This window comes from Tamandua tetradactyla, chromosome 6, assembly GCF_023851605.1.
Source record: "Tamandua tetradactyla isolate mTamTet1 chromosome 6, mTamTet1.pri, whole genome shotgun sequence".
NCBI lineage: Eukaryota > Metazoa > Chordata > Mammalia > Pilosa > Myrmecophagidae > Tamandua > Tamandua tetradactyla.
Window position 1 is genome coordinate 61,668,814 of NC_135332.1, and position 16,988 is coordinate 61,685,801.

Genomic DNA, 16,988 nt, shown 5'->3' on the forward strand with positions numbered 1-16,988 from the left:
GAGCCCGTTCTCTGACCCCAGCTCAGAGGAACTCGGTATTGCCAGGCCGGAGAGGGAAACAATGGGTCTTCCGGAGCAGGATGAAACCCCCTCCCGGCCACAATTCTGAAGCAGCAGCGTGGGAGGGAAGACATAGGGGCCCACCCTGGGGGCTGTTTGTCCGCAGCTCAGGCTGCACCCCCAACCCCACCTCCAAATCCAAGAAAACTTTTCGCATCTCCGGACGTTTAGGTTGGGGGAGGAGGGCTGGGACCGCAGATAACCCCCTTCCTCTAGAATGGGACGTGCAATCCCTGTCCTGGCATCGCGGCCACACACAAGTCACAGGCCGCCTCTTCGGTCACAGGTTTAATGAGGTCTGAGTGGCGCGCGCGATTCTTGGTCAGAGATACGGAGGACCCACCAGGCTCTCCCTTTGCACCTCTATGGAAACGATGTGGTGTCCGGGTACCATAGCCAGACCCAGCACACGGGGTTCCCCCGCAGAGAAGGAATCTGGAAAGAAGGATCAGAACATCACGGAAGCAGGCCAGGGGAGGCCCCGCCCCTTCTGACCCACACGACTCAAGGGATGCAATCAGACCCTGAATAAAAAGGTCTTGCGCGATGCCCCGCTGCATTCCCCAGGCACTGACCCGACGGCTTGAGGAACTCTTGCGCCGAGCCCAGGATGACATTGCAGTCGCGGTCGGTGCAGAGGAAGCAGCCGACCAGTGTTCGCCCATCAGTCATGCGAATGCGCATGGTCTTGTTGAGCAGCGCCTCCAGCTGCTGCCGGGCGCGTGCAGCCGGTGAGTCTTCGCGCTCTCCGTCCGAGTCCTGCGCTGGGCGGGACACGCACTCAGACCGCGCAACCCCAGGGGCCCGCCCGCCTGCGGAACCACAGCTCCCGGCAGTCCGCGGGGCGCGCCCACGAAGCCTGGAGGCTGCCGGAAGCTGCAGTTTCCCCTTGCCCTGCACCCCCACTCTAGCTTCCTGGCTGCCCGACTGCCCCTCAATCCCAGAACTCGAGCCCGCGCTAACCCCGGCGCTGGAGCTGCTCTGACGCCGGCTGCAACAGCCATTCTCTTCTCGTAGCAGCATGGTCGGCCCAGCTCCGGCCATTTGCCCGGGGATTCCTCCGGGCCCTTCAACTTCTGACAACCCTTTCGAGGCCAGTGGTCTAGATCTCGCGATCGCTCCCGGCCACTTTCCTTCGCGAGATCACCGCGTCTCCTTTTCCTCCTAGTCTCCTTGGCAACCCAGAGATATCGCGAGCTTCTATTTTTCCTGCGCAGTGTCTTAACTGAGGTCTATTACCCTAGATACCGAAAGATATCGCGAGAAATGTACCTCTAGGGTTTTACAAATATTTCAGGAACCTTAGAAAAGAGCGAGAATATTTTCTTTCACTCTTTCCTCTCCTTCTTTTTCTACTTCGAGAAATAGGCTGTTCTAAATATCCCCTGGGTTGAAACGGCGTGTATTCATTTTCCTCCTGGATCCCCTGAGGACTTAACCCAATTATTGGGTCCCTGTTTGCCGGATTCCGGAATCAGACTACATTTCCCGCGAGCACAGGCAACCCAAGCCCCTCCTTGCTCCCTCAGTGGTTGGTCTCAATTGACGGTGGCCGGAAAAGGACAATGGTTTCCATGTCAGCGGATAAACGCGGTCCTCTTAGCTGTGGGACGCACAGAGAGGATGCAGTCGTGAGTGTGTGCTGAGGAACGAAGAAGCAACTAAGGACGCCAGTGCCCAATAGAACGCAGAGCTATGCCACGCCGGGGCCTAGTGGCTGGGCCAGACTTTGAGTTTTTCCAGCGTCGTTATTTCACGCCGGCGGAGGTGGCCCAGCACAACCGGCCCGAAGACCTCTGGGTGTCTTACCTGGGGTACGTGTACGACCTGACACCGTTGGCACAAGAGTACAAAGGTAAGGCCCACACTGGGCCCGGGCCCAGGTGTATGTTCGGGGGTGCCTGGTTCTTAGATGGCGGGCAGTGACGGCGGCTGCTCCTTCCCAGGGGATCTGCTGCTGAAACCTATCGTGGAAGTTGCGGGCCAAGACATCAGCCACTGGTTTGACCCAAAGACTAGAGATGTGAGTTCTGTTGGAATCCGAGTTGGCGGGGAGTGGGGGAGGGAGCGGGTGCTGGAGAGTGGGTGTGGGAAGGAAAAGTGGGGGCTAGGCCAGAGTCCGCGATAGTGACAGCTCCGAACCTACCACCCGCTTTAAAGATTCGCAAGCACATAGATCCGATGACCGGCTGCTTGTGGTACCGTACTCCCCGGGGCCGCTTCGTGCACATCCCGCCTCAGCAGCCACGTTCTGACTGGGCCAATGATTTCGGGAAGCCCTGGTGGCAGGGGTCGCGTTACGAGGTGGGGCGGTTGTCCACCAAGACACGGAACATCCGCATCATTAACACGCTCACGTCGCAGGAGCACACACTGGAGGTGAGAACTGGGAGCCCGGGTCAAGTCGGGATCTAAGCAGATCTCCAACAGATTGGATCACCAGACCATCAGCTCTCCATAATCTATGAGAGCTGTATTTTCTCCCCTTTTAGCTATTGAGAAAGGCAGACCAGGATGGTTCCCAGGATTGGGAACTCCACGAGCATCTGGGGCACAGGTCTTTCGTAGGCCCAGGGCAGCAGGGGCGTGTATCTTTAGTGATGTGCAATCCTTGGGAGCTCTTAAATCGCTGTGCTTTATACAGCAAAGAGACTCTTATTAGTCTGCTCTATTCGCGGATGAGCTGAGGGGGGAGTGGCTTTGACCCTGTAGGGCCATTTGTTTCTTAGAAGATAGGTAAAACCTTGGGGCTATTTATTACATATTGGATGGAGCTTAAACTTCATTTCTGGGACTGTGGACTGCCTGAAGCTCTGGTCTACAAAGGGAAGTAATCTGATCCCAGCTCTGTCTTCTCTTGGGCTCTTGGCTTTTGCTCAGTATGAGTGTGTGTGTGTTTGTGTGTATTTGTGTTCCATCCAGAATTCTTGGGGTGAGGTGTTTCCATATTCTTCAGGTGGGGGCCCTGGAGTCAATGTGGGAAATCCTACACCGCTATCTCCCCTATAACTCACATGCTGCCAGCTACACATGGAAATATGAAGGGAAGAACCTGAACATGGACTATACTTTGGAGGAGAATGGGATCCGGGATGAAGAGGAAGAATTTGACTTGCTCAATATGGACAGCACTTTCCATATACCTGCATTACTGCTCTATTTCAATGATGACCTCACTGAACTATAAGAAAGGAGTTGTATGTTCATATAGACTCAAGACACACTTTGAGTTTAGCTGTTTCTGGGCCCTGATGAGGTAGAGGTGTGTGGGGGGGTGGGGGTGGGGGTGCCTGGACCTAGACCACCATGCCCCTTTGGGATCTGGCCTGTGGTTCTCATGCCCTTCTGAATCTAAAGGTCTTCTTCCTCAGCTCCAATACAATTTGCTCGGAGAAAATTAGGGAGAATGCTATAAGTGAATCAATTTTTAGAAATGACACAAGACAATGATACCCTGGATTAGGAAGATGTAGAAGAGAATGGTTATATAGAACCCAGGCAGAATTTTTTTAGTAAAAGAGAAGTCCTACACAGGAATGAGGGATGGAAGAACTTTTTTGGTGATGATGGAAATGGGATGGTTGCAGGAAGATGAGATTTACAAAGAGGGGATAGGAAATCTCTATAAATGACCACACAAAAGTGGCTTATCTCCCTTCTAAAATAGTGTTTGGCAGCTAAGCCCCAGGAGAAGAAAGGAGGTAAATGGTTACCAGGTAATTCAGGCTAGACATTATACTAGGTGATCCTTATTAGGTGTTATTTTACAGATGAGTCTTCTGAGACTTTAGGAATATTTAACTGCATGAAGGCAAACTAGTTACTAGCCATCATAGCTGGGATGCAAACCCAAGTCTGCCCAACTCCAAAGTCCACATTCTTCTCAACATAAAAGGAATGTCTCAATGTCTAATCTCATGCTAATATCTGTAACCACTGCTTTAAATCCAAGTGTTTGGGATGTACGTTTGTCCTAAGGAAGTTGCACAATGGGGAATTGTAGGCCTATTATTTAGTCAACCACTTCTTTCTTCAGTTATGTCTTTGAAAGGGAGCTGGCAGACTTCTCCAATGGCAGAGTAGGAGTCATGGAAGAGTAAATGTCAATTAAACAATAGCTATCGAGGCTACCTTCTGCAGAAGTTTTCTTCCGATTTTTTTGAGGCAAAGAGGTGTAAATTTACTTACTCCAGCAAAACTACAGCTTGAGGGAAAGGGCCAGGGTATGGAGACACTTTCTTTGGATAGGGGAGCAAAAAGGGGGCAAACAAAACAGGGGTTTAGGATGGGCCTGGGCCACTTAGGGAAGGTGAAGGGAACTTTGCACAATTGTGACTCAAAGAAAGGAGCCAAGCAAGTCAGAGAACTCTCCTGGAGACCTAAAGAGAACACCCACGCAGGGCAGTGGACATATTTGGTGGCCTTTAACCTAAGCACGGAAGGGAATGAGAATAACAGACAGGTGAATCTCCTGGCAGCAGTAGGCAAAAAAGAATTAGGGAGAGGTTAGTACATCTTCCTGCAGCAGGTTCCAGTGCTCAGCATAATGGAAGGTTGCCCCTGGAGACCCTGGGGGGTGGGGGGGAGCATGGGAGTTTTTTGAGGGGCTGTGAGAGGCATGAATAAAGGTGGAGACATCCATACCGGTTTCAACAGAATCTGAACTCATTGTGAGACTGGGGGGGCTTCCATTTAGTTCCAGGTAATGCAGGAGTCCATGAATTATCTGAACCACTCATTTTGACATTTAACTGAATTCCATTTGTTTTCTATTTTTTTCTCAAACGTAACTATTTGAGAACCAAAACTATACTGTCCCTCTAGCACCAGCTTAGGGCCTGAGCATAGGGGATATGGTGATTATCCTGCCCAAACCTGCCCCTCTTATGGAGTCTCCCACTTCAGTACCTCTTATCAGAAACACATCCCTCTCCCCACACACTTTGTCACTCTCCAAGTAGATTCTACCTCCTAAATATCTCTGGAATCCAACTTCTTTTTTCTAGGCCACCATTATCTCTTGCTCTGACTGCTGTCAAAACTTCCCAACCTGTCCCTCATTTGCAGCTCACAAGTCAGAGCGATCAAACAAACTTAGGTATCTAAACTTTCCCACTTCAGATTCTTAGTAGCTTCCAATTGTTTCTGGAATAAAATCCTAAATTCTAAAACCTGCATAATTTAGGCCCTGCCTAACTTGGTTCCCTGGCTTTCAGTACCTTAATGTCTTCTTGCCTCAGAGCCTTCACACATTGTTTTCTCTTCCCTGGAAGGAATGGAGGATCACTCTCCCCTGCATTCTTACCTAACCGATCCTACATGTTTCTTCCTTAGGGAGGCCTTCTCTGATTTCTCAGTCTAAATCAAGACTCCCTGTTAAATCTTCTTTCAGCATTCATTCAGAGTACTTACGACAATTATAATTTTAAAATTATGAATGTAATTGGCTGGCTGGCTGCTAGACTGTAAGCTCATGAGGGCAGAGATCTTGTCCATCTTGTTCACTGCGATAGTCTCAGTTCTTGGCACACATTTGCTGCTCAATAAATTTTGATTGAATGAACTCAAATGTTAGTGAATTAATCTGACTCTAATAACTAGAAGATGCTGTGTTCTGCAAGGCAAAGATATAGGATGTCTGGATCCTATGCTGCAGTTTCTATAAAAGCTTCTCTTTCTCTGCTCCCCATAGATCCAAGACCAAAAATTACTTGGGGGCAATCTACCTGTTATGTCCCCATACGGCCGCCAGGTGGCTGTAGTCACCTATAAAGTCAGGGACGGGGGACAGGAGAAGGGAAACCTGGAGCCCGCAAGAGGTCGGGTTGAAGGTGTCTGAGATTTATAGAAGAAAGACAAGAGAAAAAACTACATGGCCACCATTCTCTTAGCATTGGGTTTATTCTTGCTTTTATTTTTTCCATGAACATATACCAAAGGAGTGCAGTTTCAGAAGTGAAATTCATGGGATAGGACAAGTAGGGGTCCTGATTACAGAGGTGGATATGCAGGATACAGGGCAGAGCTGAGAAAGGAAAAAAAAATTTTTTTTAAACAATAGAGTACATTCATTTATCAATATTGACTTTTTTTTTTTTTTTAAAGAAGCATCCCACTAGGCACTGCCTCTTTCCCTAAATATCCCAAACTGGTTAACGCCTCAGCCCTAGAATGTGTACAGAACATAGCAAAGAGATCCAAGTCCTTATGGTGATCTCTTTTGGTTTAGAAGTAGGTTGGGTGAAGGAGTGTGAAAAGGAAAGCTGACATCCTCAGTAAACCACAGCAGCTTCAAAAGGACTCAACTGACAAATATTTCCCATTAGCCGTAGTTTCTACATATATACATCACTGGGGGAGACAAAGAGGTATAAAGTCTCAATTCCTAGGCCCTTACTGGAAGCTGGTTCGCTCACTGGGATAAAACATACATAAAAAGGTAAATGAAAAAATAGTACATGATAAAGGATCAAATATATGATATAGAAAAAGTTTCCACCATCCTCATGATAAATCACAGGGGATTCTTTTTTTTTTTTTTCAACAGGTGAATTCCTAACCTGGACCTCCTGAAACTGTTTCTAAATATTCATGTGTTTGTGCCTGTGCACATATGTGTATTATTTTGAAGAAAGGTGCTATAATTTCCCTCAGATTCTCAAAATGGCCTAGCCTCCCCCTTCCTCCAAGTAACAAGTGTGCACATGCACACACACACACACACACACACATAAAACAATAAAGACCCTCAAAAGTAAAATATCAAAGGTGATACTATAACGTAGTCCCATGATCCCAGGCAACTGTCTCACCCACCATGTTCTGATGGCAGAAACTCTTAAAAGATTTAAACTTTGTGGCTAAGTTTATGACTAGATTGAAGCATTTTACCACTGTTCCAAAATTTTGATGTGGATATAACTTGGAGCTAAGTGAAGGGCTTGATCATTTGGGTTGGGACTTTAACATCCAGTTATGTCATCAAGATAAGGTTAAGGTATTTAGCCCCCCAGAACTGAGTTTAGGGAGTTCAGATAAATGTGTTGCTGTTGGGAGAACAGCCACTTTATGATGGATCAGCAAGAGCATGTGGAGGTTTAACTGTTGAGAAAGCACACAGAATTTGAAATGGCTCTTTTCTTTGTCTTGAAAATCAAAGATAAGCCACTCAAAATACAAACAGATATGCAGCTTTTGTACTGAGTATTCTAAGCACACGGAAAGCACTAAAATGAAAGCTGGTGAATGAATAAGTGAATGAGCAGTATTTGTGCTGCTAAATTCTTCTGATCTTCCTATACAGTAGTAAGGAAGATGAAATATATAGCCCTGACCTGACCTTAAGGAACAGCTTAGATGGTAGATATACTAGGATGGTATATATTGGTTGAAAATATATTTGGCTGCATGTAACAGAAGTCAGAATCCTGTGTCTTTATAAAAGGTGAATTTTTTTTACATAAGAGATTTGGAGTTAGTGGTTGTATTAGTTAGGGTTCTCTAGAGAAACAGAATCAACAGGGAACACTTGCAAATATAAAATTTATAAAAGTGTCTCACGTGACCGCAGAAATGCAGAGTCCAAAATCCACAGGGCAGGCTGTGAAGCCGACAACTCCAATGGATGGTCTGGATGAACTCCACAGGATAGGCTCACCAGCCAAAGCAGGAATGGAACCTGTCTCCTCTGAGTCCTCCATCAAAAGGCTTCCAGTGATTAGATTAAGCATCACTCATTGTAGAAGACATTCCCCTTTGGTTGATTACAAATGGAATCAGCTGTGGATGCAGCTGACGTGATCATGATCTAATCCTATGAAATGTCCTCATTGCAACAGACAGGCCAGCGCTTGCCCAATCAGATAAACAGGTACCACAACTTGGCCAAGTTGACACATGTCCCTAACCATGACAGTGGTGTAGTGACTCCATTAAATCATCGGTGTCTCAAGCTTCACCTGTTTTCAAATTTTTGTCCTCATCCTTATCCCTTTCTTGGCTGCCCTACTTCCAGCCTGTATTGTGGGAAGGAAGGAGGAAAAGGGGAAGGAAGAAGGGGCAGTGCCTACATCAAGAAAGCAAAAAACTCAGACATCCTTAGCAGACATTTTCTCACTGATCAGAAATGTGTTACATGACTACTACTAGCTGCAAGGGAGTCTGGAACAGTGAGTATTTAATATTGGCATCCAAAACAAAACAAACAACAGGGTCTCCTCAGAGGAGAGAACAGACACTGGTAGAAACTAGCAACGTCTTCCACAGGTACTGTGAAAAGCGCTGTTCATCTATCCATTAAAAAAAGGTCATTAAGCACTTTTTGCCAGGCATTGTTCTAGGTCTGGGATTACAGCAATGAATTGAACAGGCAGGGTTCCTCCTTTGTTGGAGTTTGCAGTCTGGTGGATAAAACACAAAAAACAAATAAATTGACAAGATCATTTCAGATAGTAGTAAAAACTATAAAGACAAAGGATCACATGAGGGAGTCATGGCTAAGTATAATGACTCATCTGCATTACCGGCATTAAATCACTTAATTCTCCTGACAACCTTCTGAAGTAGGTCCTATTTTTATCTATATTGTAAAAAGAAAACTGAAGTACAGAAAGGTTAAATAACTTACTGAAAGTCACTCAACTAGTAAGCAGCAGAACTGAGCTCTGAACCAAACCAGCCATACTCTACAGCCTACCTACTTAACCACTAAGTTGAACCTCTAAACCACAACCTCTAAACCAATACCTCTAAACACAACAAGCAGGATGCTATTCCAGTTATCATTCTATTGCTGCTTAGCAAACCATCTCAAAACTTAATGGCTTAACTATAGGCTGAGCCCCCAGTCTTGGGGTTTGTTCACATGAAACTTAACCCCACAAAGGATAGGTCAAGTCTACTTAAAATTTAGGCCTAAGAGTCACCCCCAAGAGAGCCTCTTTTGTTGCTCAGATGTGGCCTCTCTCTCCAGCCAATATGATGAGCAGTCTCACTACCCTCCCCCTCTCTGCATGGGACATGACTCCCAGGGGTGTGGACCTTCCTGGCAACGTGGGACAAAGATCCTGGAATGAGCTGAGACTCAGCATCAAAGGACTGAGAAAAACCCTAGAATGAGCTGAGAATTAACATCAAGAGACTGAGAGAACCTTCTCGACCAAAAGGCGGAAGAGTAAAATGAGACAAAGTGTCAATGGCTGAGAGATTCCAAACAGAGTCGAGAGGTTATCCTGGAGGTTATTCTTACGCATTAAGTAGATATCACCTTGTTGTTCAAGATGTAGTGGAGAGGCTGGAGGGAATTGCCTGAAAATGTAGTGCAGTGTTCCAGTAGCCATGTTTCTTGATGATGATTGAACAATGATACAGCTTTCACAATGAGACTCTGTGAATGTGAAAACCTTATGTCTTATGCTCCTTTTAGTTACTATATCAACAGAAGAGTAGAACATATGGAATAAAAATAAATAATAGGGGGAACAAATGTTAAATTCAGTTTGAAATGGTGGTAAATGAAAGCGAGGGGTAAGGGGTATGGTACGTATAGTTTTTTTTTTCTCTATTATCATTTTATTTCTTTTTCCGTTGTCTTTTTATTTTTTTCTAAATCGATACAAATGTACTAAGAAATGAATATGCAACTATGTGATGATACTAAGAATTACTGATTATATATGTAGAATGGAATGATTTCTAAATGTTTTGTTTGTTAATTTTTTTAATTAATTAAAAAAAAGTAAAACATTGTGGCAGGTAGTACAAATTACAAAGATAAATAAGACAGTATACTTCTGCTCCCAGCTATGACATCGTAACTTGTATCAGAACACCTTCTAAGAGCATCTATTAAAGCTGAATAAAGTATCCAAAAAAAAAAAACTTAATGGCTTAAAACAAACACTATAATTATTTTGCTAATGAATATGCAAATTAGGCAAGGGTTCAGAGGGGACAGCTCATTTCTACTCCAAAATGTGTCAGCTGAGGCAGATTGACTGGGAGTTGGAGGATCCACTTCCAAGGTGGCTTACTCACATGGCTGGCAAGTTGATGCTGGCTGTTGATTCTTCTCCATGTGGGCAGTTTCATCTTCCTCACAGCCTGGTGCCCAGGTTCTAAGAGGAGCATCTCAAGAGAACCAGGAGGAGGTTGAATCAACTTTTTTGACCCAGCTTCAAATGCAAGCAGAAGGATTCTCACCTCTCAGTGGGAAGAGTGTCAAAGTTACATTGTAGGAAGGACATGTGGGATGTGAGCTATTATTGTGGCCAATTTTGGAAACACAACCAGCCACAAATGCAATGGAGGCAAAAGGAGGGATATCAAATCCAATTTAAAGAGCTGGTCTTCAAAGTTTTGTACGTGGCAGGGGTGGAGGGTTGGGGGAATGGTGATAAGTGAGTTTTTCTTGAAAACCTAAGTTGGATTCTGGCCCCACTAACCATTTACTCAATTCATTCTAAACACAAAAATAATGAGCATCTGCTATGTGTCAGGTCAATGCTGGGCTCTGGATACAATAAAACAAAACAGTTTCTGCCTTTGAGGAGCTTATAGTTTAGCAGAAGATTCAGAGAAGTTTGTCATCTTGCTTGCACTTTAACACAGCATCCTGGGGGAGCTTTTTAAATGTACATCTGGTCATGTCAGTACCCACTGTTTAAAGTCTTCAGTGAATTCCTACTCTTCTCAAGATGAAGCAGGAAACCTTCACCATGGTCTATAAGGTCCTACATGACTTTTTCCTACTTCCCAGTCTCCCACACTGAACTTTCCGTTCCTGAAATTCTCTCAGATCCTTCCTACATCCTGTTTCTCTGTCTCTTACTCTCTATCCTCCACTTTTCATTTGGCCAACTCCTGCTCTTTAAAGTCTCTAATTAAACGTTACTCTCTCAGAGATGGCTTCCCTTGCCTCGGATTATGTCAAGTCTCTAGTTACACCCTCTCAGAGTGCTTTGAAACATAACTACATTTTAAATACGTGTAATTAGTTATTTAATGTCCATCTTCTACCATTAAAGTTTGGACTGTAAGCTCCCTGAGGGCAGGGACCCATTCTCTTATTAGCCACCGAATACTCAATACCTAACCCAGTGCCTCACCCAGAGCAGTTACTCAGTTATTATCTGTAGAAGGAACAAATATAACGTGGTAAATGCTACAAAAGGGCTAAGCATAAAATGTCTCAGAAACACAAATTAGGAGCACCTAACTCAGTCCTGGCAGATCAGGGAAGGCTTTCTGGGAATTATCTCAAGCTGAGCCCTGAAGGCCAAGGATGTAGCCACGTGAAGGAGAGGGAGAGGGTCAGGGGATGCGCAGGGGGCGGGTGGGGGTGGGAAATGCTTACTGCAAAGGATAAGAGCATGTGCAAAGGTGAGCATATGGAGAGTGCAGAAGCAGAAAGGACTGCAGCATAGTGAAGTTCTGAGAAGAGATTGAGGGGTCGAGGCAATGAGTGATGTTGAGGCCAGAGCAGGTCACATGAGGCTTTGTGAACCAGATTAATTTGTTATCATTTTTTAAAAATATGGACATATAATTCACATACCATAAAACTCTCCCTCTTAAGGTTTATAATATGGAGTTAAGGTCCTACAGAGAGGATTAAATAATATTTGCATTTCTAAAAAGGCAACTTGACTACAATGTGGAGAATAGATTGAAGAGAAAAAGGAGTGGAGACAGAGAGCCCAGTTGATCCTGCTACTGCAGCAGTTCAGGAGAGACCTGAAGGCCTGAACTAGGTTAGACAGTGAGATCAGAGATGCTGGAACAAAGTTAGAAGAGAATTGCACTAGTCAGATGGAGGGTCCGAGGGAGAGGGAGGAGTCAAGGTTGACACTGAGGCTTTTGCTTGGATGACTGGGTGACTGGGAGGATGTGAGTCTACTGACTGAGAAGAATGCTGGAAGAGGAATTTGTTTGGGGAGGAAGATGTTGAATTTTTAGCCAGATGTACGAGGTAACTTTATGACATGCAAATGCAGATGTTCAGATGTTGTAAAATGGAACAAGATCCTGAAAGAGATCTGGGCTAAAGCTATAGATGTGGGAATTATCAGCACAGATATATCCAAAGGGCAAGAATGAGACCACCTTAAGAATGAAATATGATCCAAGAAGAGGGTCTGGGAGGAACAATATTTGAGGGAGGGTAGGAAGAATAGGAGACTCAGAAGGGAGACCCAAAGAGGTGGGAGAATCCCAGGAAAATGGTGCTGTAGAAGCCAAAGAGTTTGAGAGGACGGAGTGGAAAACAGTGTGAACTGTTGCACAGAGATTAAGGAAGAATAGGACTCAAGTGCCCATGGATTTAGCAAATAGCAGGTCAACGGTAGCTTTGTTAGAGAAGCCAGGCTGTAAGTGGAATAAAATACGAATGGGATTTTCTTAGAAGAAATTCAAATGCAGATGGCTGGAATCCTCTGGTTGTAAAACCACACACGGAATATTTAGCTTCCTTTAGATCCCATTTCTTCAACCATAAAATAAGGATAGTAGAAGTAAGGTGGTACTCAAAGCAACAGGTATAAGCCAAGAACGGTCATCCTAAATAGAAGCTACCTTATAGTGCTGTCAAGAGAAATAAATGAAATAAGGTATAGGAAAATGCTCAGTGTCATACAGAGTCCTTGGAATAGGCACTCAAAAAATATTTAGTTTTCCTTCCCTTTTCTTGTGCTTATTTAGTAATGAATGCTTCCCCAATGAGTTCCTGAGATTTGGCATTATTCAGCATCCAGAGTACACCTGTCATGATTGGAAATACAGAACCTGTATGTGTTGAACATTTCATTTCCAATCTAACATTAGTGTTTATGCTCCATGAGGAGAATTATTTGAGTGCAGTAAAATGTGGTCTATTTCAGATCATGCCCTAGTCGGAGTTGAGCTTATTTATATAAAGCTGGGGAAAGCAAAGAAAGGGCTAACTACTGGGAACAAGAGCACTGAAGTCAGCCTGCCTTATTACAGCCAGTGCTTTTTGTAAATTAACTCATTTAATCCTCACCAAAACCATGTGAAGAAGGCATTCATATCCCTGGTTTACAGATGAGGAAGCTGAGATTTGCAAGATAAGTAGTTTGCCCGGGATCACCACTAGTAAGCAGTAGAGCTTGGATTCCTGGCACTGCCTCTTGACTGTAAAGCCCACAGAGTAGTGCTGCAGGAAATCTGAGACTAAAAATTCATTATTTGCTCTGGAATACATTTTAGGTGTTACATAGTTTTGGAATATACAGAAACTGTAAAACTTAGTTGATTTTAATTTACTAATTATATACAATGTAGACTAAAATTAAAATATTTCCCCTTGCACAAAGATATAGCAAGTAGAGGAACAAAAGCAAGCCAGATCGGGGTTAGCATTTACTGTGACAAATCTATACCTTGAAGGATAATCACCTGGGAAAGGTGCCAGGGTCATTCTTCTGAAAAAATTGGGGCTTGAGAATGCATGGAAACTGGGACATTTCTAGCCCAGTCAACTGAAGAATATTAAAAAATTAAAAGGAAAAAAAAATTAAAAGGCAATGTCAAGGGTGGGTCATGGTGACTCAGTGGCAGAGTTCTCACCTGCCGTGGCAGAGACCTGGGTTCGATTTCCGGTGTCTGCCCATGTTAAAAAAAAAAAAAAAAAAGCAATGTCAAAAGGAAAAAAAGTTTGGGTTTTGCCATTTTGTCTAGGAATATATTCAGTTGCCATCAGAGTGGTCAATCAAAGCAGGTCTATAAAAGAAACTGGGAGAAAGCAAAAACAAAGATTTTGGACTAAATCTTCCTCTTCTTCTCAAGGTATCCCTTTACTCAATGCAGGGCCAGGAAAGGGCAGCAAGAGAAGTATGAGCAGATTGGATAGACAAAATTCTTTAATTAAGAAGACACATTGCCACATTTGGGTCTTCATTATTTACTGGAGGTACAAAGAACTCTTCCATAGCTCGGAAATCTAAGTATTTCTAAAGGATGCCACCTACCATATAAATTATTATGCTGTCTTAAAGCCAGTTTCTTTCTCAAGTCCTCTGGTTTTAACAATGGCACCCCAATTCTTGAGACATCACCTCATCTATTTTTGTTCCTTTTTTCATCAAATCTATCAAGGTCCCATCTCTCAATAGCTCTGACTTTGGGCATGTTATTTAACTTCATTTTGTCTCTGTCTCTTCATCTATAAAACAGAGATTGTCATAGTTTCTACTTTGTAAGTTCATTGGAAGGACCAAGAAAGTTAGTACACACTAAGTACTCAGGACAGTTCCCCAGACATGAAGTAAAACACCCAATAAAGATTAGCTGTCTTCATTATCTTATTGCCCATTTTTTCCATATTATAATTTACTTATTTTTTGTACTATTTTATCCAATTGGTCTTTTTTATTCTGGATATATATGAGTTATTTCAATAATACTAACACTAGCTCACTATCTTCCTTACTACCATCTTACTACTGTCACTAAAATGTCAGAATGATCCTTGAAGCCAGCACATGGCCCAGCAGCTTCTTGATCATGGCAGAGGTAGAAAACAGATCTATGGTGGGCCAGTTCTTCAATTTTTCTCATTCCTGGAAGCCCAGACTACAGTACTTCTCTGGCCCTTCTAACAATTTTTTTATATTTTTAAATTTTATTTATTTTTGGGTACTTGGGCCAGGAATTGAACTTGGGTCTCCTACATGGCAGGTGAGTATTCTACCACTGAACCACCCATGCACCCTCTTTCCAACAATTTTGTAAACCCTTATTTCCTAGATAAAATCTCTGCTTAAAAGAGCTAGAATAGTTTCTGTTAGACCACACAGTATTTACTGAACAAATAAGTAGTATGTCATTAAGTGGTTCAAATATTTTCCTGGTTGTCTTTTAATTTTATGATGTTTTCTCACATGGAAATGAGTTTGTTTTTTTTTTTTAAATTTTTTATTAATTAAATTTTAATTTTTTATTAATTAAAAAAAAATTACAAGAAACAAACATTCCCAACACATACACTCAGCAATTCACAATATCAACACATAGTAGCATATTCATCATCGTGATCATTTCCCAGAACATTAGCATCAATTCAGAAAAAGAAATAAAAAGACAACAGAAAAATAGAACAAACAGAAAAAAAAATTTTACAGGCCATACCCCTTACTAACCCCTTTCATTGATCACTAGCATTTCAAACTAAATCTATTTTAACATTTGTTCCCCTTATTATTTATTTTTATTCCATATGTTCCTCTCATCTGTTGACAAGGTAAATAAAAGGAGCATCAGACACAAGGTTTTCACAATCACACAGTCATGTAATCACAATCTTATAAGGCCTGGACCTAGTAGTTAAAAAGCAAAGCAAAATGTAGGAAAAACTGAAGCAATATATTTACAGAATCAAAATACAATGGCTGCCTGAAAAATCAAGGATCCATGACTGAAAACTAAAAGCATGATGGAGAACAGTTACTTTTTCCTTTACTTATTTTACTGAATCTCCTTGTCTCCAAGTCTTAGTAAGCAATCGTTTTTGTGGTAGGCTGAGTGATGTGCCACCCAAAACACATGTTCTTAATCTTGATCCATGTCCCTGTGGGTGTGAAACCATTTTTTTTAATTAAAAAAATAAACTAACACAACATTTAGAAATCATTCCATTCTACATATGCAATCAGTGATTCTTAATATCATCACATAGATGTATGTTCATCATTTCTTAGTACATTTTCATTGATTTAGAAAAAGAAATAGCAAGACAACAGAAAAAGAAATAAAATGATAATATAGAGAAAAAATAAAAATAAAAAATACAAAAAATATAAAAAAACAAAAAAACAAAAACAAACAAACAAAAAAACTATAGTTCAGATGCAGTTTCATTCAGTGTTTTAACATAATTACATTACAATTAGGTAGTATTGTGCTGTCCATTTTTGAGTTTTTGTATTCAGTCCTGTTGCACAGTCTGTATCCCTTCAGCTCCAATTACCCATTATCTTACACTATTTCTAACTCCTGATGGTCTCTGTTACCAATGACATATTCCAAGTTTATTCTCTAATGTCGGTACACATCAGTGGGACCATACAGTATTTGTCCTTTAGTTTTTGGCTAGTCTCATTCAGCATAATGTTCTCTAGGTCCATCCATGTTATTACATGCTTCATAAGTTTATTCTGTCTTAAAGCTGCATAATATTCCATCGTATGTATATACCACAGTTTGTTTAGCCACTCGTCTGTTGATGGACATTTTGGCTGTTTCCATCTCTTTGCAATTGTAAATAATGCTGCTATAAACATTGGTGTGCAAATGTCCGTTTGTGTCTTTGCCCTTAAGTCCTCTGAGTAGATACCTAGCAATGGTACTGCTGGGTCGTATGGCAATTCTATATTCAGCTTTTTGAGGAACCACCAAACTGCCTTCCACAGTGGTTGCACCATTTGACATTCCCACCAACAGTGGATAAGTGTGCCTCTTTCTCCGCATCCTCTCCAACACTTGTCATTTTTTGTTTTGTTGATAATGGCCATTCTGGTGGGTGTGAGATGATATCTCATTGTGGTTTTGATTTGCATTTCTCTAATGGCCAGGGACATTGAGCATCTCTTCATGTGCCTTTTGGCCATTTGTATTTCCTCTCCTGAGAGGTGTCTGTTCAAGTCTTTTTCCCATTTTGTAATTGGGTTGGCTGTCTTTTTGTTGTTGAGTTGAACAATCTCTTTATAAATTCTGGATACTAGACCTTTATCTGATATGTCGTTTCCAAAAATGTTGTCTCCCATTGTGTAGGCTGTCTTTCTACTTTCTTGATGAAGTTCTTTGATGCACAAAAGTGTTTAATTTTGAGGAGCTCCCATTTCTTTCTTTCTTCAGTGCTCTTGCTTTAGGTTTAAGGTCCATAAAACCGCCTCCAATTGTAAGATTCATAAGAT

The 16,988-nt window shown here is 42.6% G+C and overlaps 2 protein-coding genes and 1 long non-coding RNA gene across 5 annotated transcripts in view; 1 reads left to right on the forward strand and 2 right to left on the reverse strand.

The window, feature by feature from the left end:
* Nucleotides 1-335: 335 nt before the first annotated feature.
* NAA38 (N-alpha-acetyltransferase 38, NatC auxiliary subunit) lies at nucleotides 336-1,630 on the reverse strand. Its single transcript, XM_077165885.1, has 3 exons — nucleotides 1,024-1,630; nucleotides 636-819; nucleotides 336-495 (listed from the first exon to the last, which is right to left on the reverse strand). The coding sequence occupies exons 1-3, from the start codon at nucleotides 1,102-1,104 to the stop codon at nucleotides 383-385; spliced, it is 378 nt and encodes a 125-aa protein (XP_077022000.1). The 5' UTR covers nucleotides 1,105-1,630; the 3' UTR covers nucleotides 336-382.
* Nucleotides 948-11,314, forward strand: CYB5D1 (cytochrome b5 domain containing 1). 3 transcript variants are annotated; one of them, XM_077165882.1, is made up of 4 exons: nucleotides 948-1,915; nucleotides 2,007-2,083; nucleotides 2,221-2,439; nucleotides 3,085-3,266. In XM_077165882.1, exons 1-4 carry the CDS (start codon nucleotides 1,756-1,758, stop codon nucleotides 3,100-3,102), a joined length of 474 nt encoding a protein of 157 aa, XP_077021997.1. In that variant the 5' UTR covers nucleotides 948-1,755; the 3' UTR covers nucleotides 3,103-3,266. The 3 variants fall into 3 exon arrangements, with proteins under 3 accessions (XP_077021997.1, XP_077021998.1, XP_077021996.1); XM_077165883.1 differs by lacking the exon at nucleotides 3,085-3,266 and adding an exon at nucleotides 6,608-11,314 and having other exon boundaries at nucleotides 949-1,915; XM_077165881.1 differs by having other exon boundaries at nucleotides 963-1,915; nucleotides 3,017-3,266.
* Nucleotides 8,220-16,988, reverse strand: part of LOC143688202 (uncharacterized) — a 55,271-nt gene continuing 46,502 nt past the window's right edge. Inside the window, exons 3-4 of the long non-coding RNA XR_013177877.1 lie at nucleotides 10,096-10,188; nucleotides 8,220-8,459 (exon numbers count right to left, since the gene is read on the reverse strand). This is a non-coding gene — a long non-coding RNA (uncharacterized LOC143688202). The remainder of the gene's footprint in view (nucleotides 8,460-10,095; nucleotides 10,189-16,988) is intronic.